Raw genomic sequence first — 7,500 nt, forward strand, 5'->3', positions numbered from 1 at the left:
TTGTTTGTGTTTAAATAAGTGCCAATTTATTCTCTCCTATGATCATGGATAAAATAGGGCATGGATAATTACAAAATCAGAAATTGGCAAATCAAATATTTTTTTTGTTACAAAATTGAATATAATAACTTAACTTTTAACATAATTAATTCAGAACAAATTTTAATCCCTTAAGCCCTGCTGCATCCATCAAGGAAAGACCCATCCTCATATGTCAGCAGCCGTATTAGGTCAGTTTTGAAATCGAAATTATGGTCGCAACCAGAAATGAGACATTTTCTGGTCAAAAAATCTGTTAACTAATATCAAAGACAAATATGAGAACATTTCTTCCGATTATCGAAGTTTATAAATATTGGTGTCATTAGAATCATGTTGAAAAGCCCTTAGGAGATATTTCATGAAGCTCATCCGTGACTTACATTACAAAGTGTCAATATACTTAGTAGCTTACCTTGAATTAGTTTTATTGATTAAAAGAAAAAATCAAATTGACTTTTTTAAAGTCATTAAACCGACAGGTTTTCATTACTTTCATTGTTTTACAAATAAATAAAAACAAATGAGTATGAACATAGTATAGCGCATTTTCACGCTTTAATTATGTTCAAAGTGCTTCACAATGTTTTATTTATTCACACAGCTGACATTTTGGAAACATATTCCATTTCATACTACCAATCCTTTTTTTGTAACATTCTTATTTCTTCGTCGCATTCGCGTAACTTCTTAAAATATCCGTCACTGCCTGTAGCCAGGTACTTATTCACAATCCGGCCACTAGTTTGATATTTATTATAAATATTAATATTCATTTGACTTTTATTCATATGACTATGACAAGATAAGACTCTGTACCATTGAACCACCAATCCACACTATAATTCCCAGTCAAGCAAACATTGTGTGCCAACTCGGTTACTTACCAATTTTGCTATAAATTTTTACAAGGCAACATTTAGGATTTTGACCAGTGTTCCTTAATCTATTTTATGTCTAAAAAAAGGTTAAAAGCCATTTTTGTCAATTTACATTCCAGTCCAGTGGTCAAAGTCGTTAGTCTCTCACGAGTTCGAATTTCAGAAATGTCCTATAGATATTGTGCCATTTTTACAATTGTATGTTTGATTAATCAAGTTTCCTTTGAAATTGTTGATTGATCGCTAATAAATGCATATACTTCAGTACTACTAATGACTAATGCTAATACTAATAAATATATCATGTGAGTGTGAATGTGAATAGTGTGTGAACTCAAGTGCACAGCTGGGCCAAAATGCTTAACATAACTTTGGATATGCTCTCTTAAAAGTCCCCTAGTTTGAGTGGCGAACGCTTATGGAATTTCTTCCAAACCTTTTATAAGTAAGTAGGTTCAATTTCAATTAGATCCAACCATTTTTAATTTTTTTGCAGAACTTTGCGTGTGAAAATGTATTCTCTCTCTTCTACTTTTTCCAAGAATCGCTTTTTAAAAGCAAACCTCTATAGTCTATAGCACTGGCCCTGTTAACTATGACTGGGACTTGATATACAACAAACTAAATAAAGTATAAAGAGACAGCGCAAATGAAAGGTGAGTGAAAGAAGTTTTTTAGTTGTTTTGTTGACACCGACACTAACATAACACACTCACGAGAGATTTTATGTAGCGCGATAATCCTACAGCCAATAAATAAATATATGATGTGTAAAAGAAAACAAACCTGCATTGAATCAGCACTAATAATTTCTCCATTGAAAACCTTCGCAATTTCTATTGCAAGTTTCGATTTTCCGGCTCCTGTTGCACCCAAAACAACAACAAGAGGTAGCCTGGATGCCGCCATGTTTTTAAAGGGAAGATACTCTCGTTGATCTTAGCAACCTTCATAATGAAAGTGTATCGCATTTTTATAAAGGCCTACTTGAAGCTCATTCATATTTATAATTTTTATTTCTTGTTAAAATCAAACTTTAAAAAGTAAAAAAAATGAAAATAAACACAAAGATAATAACTCTAGTCCAATCAATATTTTATAAATACAGTAATCGCCTTTTGTATACCAGATATTCGAAGTTTCTTTTCGGTGTGATGATAAAGCTAGACTTACATAACCTGCAGTTGTTCTTATCGTTCGTTGATCTTCCTCTGACGCTTTTGTCAACCATGATTTTTTTTATTTATTATACCGTCCTAACTGTTGATATTTTCTTTGCTAAATATTGAAACAAATAACTTAGTTTCGTTTTATTCCGCATCGTATCGTATCGTTTAAGAGATAATATGTTCTAAAAAAAACGTTAAATACTCTGTGTAACTTGTTGCATAGATACAATTTATCAATTATATAAATAATATTCAATTAAATATCCAATACATGAATAAATGTCATATTCAATACTCGTGGTATAATTAACTCTATTTACATTCACTTGGCATGTCAACTTGAACATTCGAGGGTTTCAAATATTTTATATACAAAATACATTAATATGCAGTGTCATGTTACACTATTCTTCAAAATCATTATATATATAATGTTGGTTGGATCTTTATCAATGGCATCCTATAAATTATTACTTGCTTTGTCCATTTGGAGAACGGGGTGAGGTAGGTGCAGGGTAGAAAGTCTGTCAACTTATTTAATTTTTAGCTACGGTTGATTGTTGCTGGTGGTGAAATCTGTTTTGATATGTTTTGTTAATTATTTGACATTTTGTTTTGTATTATCGTTTGTTTGTTTTTTGTTTTTTGTTTTTTATTGCTTTTGTCTCCGTTAGTTTGGTTTTGGTTTTGGTTTTGGTTTTGGTATTGTTTTGTTGTTTGTTTGTTTTTTTTTGTTTTTGTTGTTGTTTTTTTTTTTGGGGGGGGGTGTTTTTTTTTTTGTTTTTTCTTTTTTTTTTTTTTTTTTTTTTTTTTTTTGGGGGGGGGGGGGGTTATGTTGTTTGAGTTTGTTTTGTTTTTGTTTTTGTTTTTGTTTTGTTTTGGTTTTATTTTGGTGTTTGTTTTTTGATGTTGTTTTTTGTTTGTTTTTGTTTTTGTTTTTTTGTTGTTTTTTTTTTTGTTTTCTTTTAATTTTTTTTTTTTTTGTTTTGTTTTTTTTTTTTATCTGAGGTTATAATTGTTGCTGCTGCTGCTTGTTCCTGATGTTGATGCAACTGTTATGTTGTTGTCGTTATTGTTGTTGTTGTTGTTGTTGTGTGGTGAACATGATGGAGGTGATGATGTTGTTGTTATTATTGTTATTGTTGTTATCGTTTGTTTGCTTGGTCATTCTAAATGGTTTTATTTTATATTTATGAATGTTTCTTCTCCTTTACCCCTACACCCCCCCCCCCCCCCTTTTTTTCCCCCTTCTTTTCAATGAAGATTTCATTAATTTATCAATCAATAAAAGATTCTCTTGAAGAAATGAATTTGACATCACTTAGTTCTTTGTGGTTGTTATTTTACAGCTATTTTAATGAATAGTTCTCAGTAAATCATTTCAGTCTGACTGTAAACGTTAAGGGTTACGCATAGGTTTGTGGGTTGGTACGTCAGATATAATATACGGCTGGTGGATTTTGTGAGTATTTTAACTAAATGCACAGCATCAATATGCATCTTGAAATTAACGTTATAGTAAAGCATGCATAAAATTAATCATCTTCTACCTGTTATATTATATCATAATAATAATAATAATAATAATAATAATAATAATAATAATAATAATAATAATAATAATAATAATAATAATAATAATAATAATAATAATAATAATAATAATAAGGCTATAGCATAGTGTATCGAGGGTCGATATATAGATAGCCTGACCAAATCGCTGTGGTTTGTTTGACCTTGTGTATCCTCCTGGCCCCAGCTTGACCCCAGCAAGGCTAAGTGTACGTACAAACGGTAAGAATAACAAATCCACACATTCGATCCAGCTAATCACCCTCATTACGTCATCGATTACTTTCCCGCCACGCCAAGCAACACATACTACATTACTACACACACACACACACACACACACACACACACACACACACATACGCACACATACACACAGAGACATGGTGAATCCCCAAACTCCTACAAATATAGTGTTGATAATGATAGGAATGCTGAACAAGAATGTGGTTGGGTTGTTGTTGTTGTCGTAAGGATCAAAGATCGCTTATTGGCGGTTATGTGGTCTTGTGGTATGACACTCGCTTTCGGATCAGAAGGTCCTGGGTTCGAACCTAGCTCGGCGCATGGTTGAGTCCTTGGAAAAGGCTCCTCACATTCCCTCACCGTACTGAGGTGTAAAATGAGCACCTGGACGTTAACAGCGCTGTCTCTGTCGGGAAAACAATGGAATCTCGCCTAATAGGCGTCATGTCTCGTTCTAGATATATGTTACGTGTCGCTGTTTGCCAAGGACCCTTTGTCAAGCCCTTTTAGTACGCTTAGCGGATATTACGCTTAGTAAAAGCTCAAACTTATGTTTTTTGCTATACACACACACACACACAGACACACACACACACACACACATATATATATATATATATATATATATATATATATATATATATAAGAGAGAAGAGAGAGAGAGAGAGAGAGAGAGAGAGAGAGAGAGAGAGAGAGAGAGAGAGAGAGAGAGAGAGAGAGAGAGAGAGAGAGAGAGAGGAGAATATATTTGATACTTATTTGTTGTTGGGTTGTAGCAAGGGTCCAGACTTCATATTCTCCTCTAGTCTCTAGATTGCTTGCATGGATGCAGTGGCTGGAAGGGGGGCGGGGAGGGGGGGGGGAGGCTGGAACACACCTACATACAAGACGAAAAGCCTTTCGGATCCAACTACAAGACCTCTCTCTGGAAACTTACTTACTTACTTATCCGAACCAGCGACCACCTGAGCTCTAGCCCTTCGGTCTTGTGCCATGACGTAGAAGTTAGATGTCTTTTGTAGTTGTTCCAGGTGACTATAAAGTGTGTTACTGATGCTTGGATTTGGTGGGAGGAATGTGCATCTCAGGTCTTCAAGAGGTTGACATTCAAGCAAGTGGTGTGTTACTGTTTCATTGGGGTGTTAACATAGGGGGGCAGGAAGGGGATGTGTCTTTTGTAATTTTGCTTAAATGGTTGTTGAGCGGTATGTGTTGTGTTCTTAGTTGAACGATGATGCTTTGCTGGTGTCTTCTGAGCTTATTTAGGTAATCAGTCTTTACAGGAGTGGCAAGAGTGGTCATATGGGAAAACATACATCTACCCGTGGTGCTCATTGCCCAACTGTTCATCCATTCTTCTCTCTTATTTGTTTCGATGATTTGTTTCGCTGTGTCTAAAGATACTGGAATTGATGGTTGTAAAAGTGTTGATCCCAGTCTGGCTAGTCTGTCTGCATTGTCATTTCCTGGTATATTTGAATGTCCCGGTATCCACTGGAGAGATAAGTCTACTCTGTGTGTTGTAAGGAATTCATCTAGTTGAGATCTTAAACTATTGAACGTTGAGGAGAGTTTATCTAAATCGAGAGTTTGGAGAACCGATTTGGAGTCTGTGAAGATGACAGTGTTTTGTAGTTTTGAAGGGTTTAGCTGGAAAACAGAAGAGAGGTGTCTCAGTGAGGCTTCTATTGCAACTGCCTCTGCCTCGTAGTTTGAGCAGGAGCTTCCGCAAGAATTGTGGATTTTATCACAGGTTTTATCTGGGTATTCTACTACAAACCCATACCCAGCATTTTTAGTTCCTTTGTGGGCAGATCCATCTGTGTAAACATGTATCCAGTTGTCTGGGTTTCTTGTATTGTCTTCATTGCTAATGTTTGTATATATCTGATTTGTTTTTATTTCTTGTTTTTTCTTCTACGAGGTTAGTCTTTATTTTTGGAAGTTTTAGTTCGGCGTATGGAGGCTTTTGACTGATTAAAATAGATTTTTCTCTGTTTTCTGGGAGTCTGTGTCTTTCATTCAAGTTGTTAGCAATGTGTAGCAGGGATTTTTGTTTTAATCTTGTTCTTGGTTTCCATTTCTCTGCCAGAATTCTGTTTGGATGGTTTTCCTCTCTCTGGAAACAAGACTAAAGTCTAGGGCTATCGGGACCCCATATTTGGAGTTATTGGGACACCCTTATCTCGGGCTACCGGGACCCCCTTATCTAGGGCTATCTGGACCCGTTATCTAGGGTTATCTGGACCCGTTATCTAGGGCTATCGGGACCCCCTATCTAGGGCTATCTGGACCCGTTATCTAGAGCTATCGGGACCCCCTATCTAGGGCTATCTGGACCCGTTATCTAGGGCTATCGGGACCCCCTATCTAAGGCTATATGGACCCCTTATCTAGGGTTATTGAAACCCCCTATCTAGGGTAGTTGTGACCCCCTTATCTCGGGCTATCGGGACCCCCTATCTAGGGCTATCTGGACCCCTTATTTAGGGCTATCGGGACCCCCTATCTAGGGCTATATGGACCCCTTATCTAGGGTTATTGAAACCCCCTATCTAGGGCTATCGGGACCCCTTATCTAGGGCTATCGGGACCCCCTATCTAGGGCTATCGGGACCCCCTATCTAGGGCTATCGGGACCCCCTATCTAGGGCTATCGGGACCCCCTATCTAGGGCTATCGGGACACCCTATCTAGTGCTATCGGGATCCCCTATCTAGGGCTATCGGGACCCCCTATCTAGGGCTATCTGGACACCCTATCTATGGCAATCGGGACCCCCTAACTAGGGCTATCGTGACCCCCTATCTAGGGCTATCGGGACCCCCTATCTAGGGCTATCGGGACCCCCTATCTAGGGCTATCTGGACACCCTATCTAGGGCTATCGGGACCCCCTATCTATGGCAATCGGGATCTAGGGCTATCTGGACCCCCTATCTAGGGCTATCTGGACACCCTATCTAGGGTAATCGGGACCCCCTATCTAGGGCTATCGGGACCCCCTATCTAGGGCTATCTGGACACCCTATCTATGGCTATCGGGACCCCCTATCTAGGGCTATCTGGACACCCTATATAGGGTAATCGGGACCCCCTATCTAGGGCTATCGGGACACCCTATCTAGGGCTATCTGGACCCCTTATCTAGGGCTATCGGGACCCCCTATCTAGGGCTATCGGGACACCCTATCTAGGGCAATCGGGACACCCTATCTAGGGCTATCGGGACACAATATCTAGGGCTATCGGGACCCCTTATCTAGGGCTATCGGGACCCCTTATCTAGGGCTATCGGGACCCCTTATCTAGGGCTATCGGGACCCCCTATCTAGGGCTATCGGGACACCCTATCTAGGGCAATCGGGACCCCTTATCTAGGGCTATCGGGACACCCTATCTAGAGCAATCGGGACCCCCTATCTATGGCAATCGGGACCCCCTATCTATGGCTATCGGGACCCCCTATCTAGGGCTATCGGGACCCCCTATCTAGGGCTATCGGGACCCCCTATCTAGGGCTATCGGGACCCCCTATCTAGGGCAATCGGGACCCCCTATCTAGGGCTATCGGGACCCCCTATCTAGGGCTAT

At 38.7% G+C, this 7,500-nt stretch overlaps 1 protein-coding gene across 1 annotated transcript in view; it reads right to left on the reverse strand.

Annotated features, from left to right (window-relative positions):
- Positions 1-1,835, reverse strand: part of LOC144966260 (tRNA dimethylallyltransferase-like) — a 299,101-nt gene extending 297,266 nt beyond the window's left edge. The window contains exon 1 of the mRNA XM_078902466.1: positions 1,707-1,835. Within this exon, the coding sequence (XP_078758592.1) occupies positions 1,707-1,829 (123 nt within the window). The 5' untranslated portion in view covers positions 1,830-1,835. The remainder of the gene's footprint in view (positions 1-1,706) is intronic.
- Positions 1,836-7,500: the final 5,665 nt, after the last annotated feature.

Source organism: Berghia stephanieae, chromosome 1 (genome assembly GCF_034508935.2).
Source record: "Berghia stephanieae isolate SIO BIC M18660-M18661 chromosome 1, UCSD_Bste_1.3, whole genome shotgun sequence".
Taxonomy (NCBI): Eukaryota; Metazoa; Mollusca; class Gastropoda; order Nudibranchia; family Aeolidiidae; genus Berghia; species Berghia stephanieae.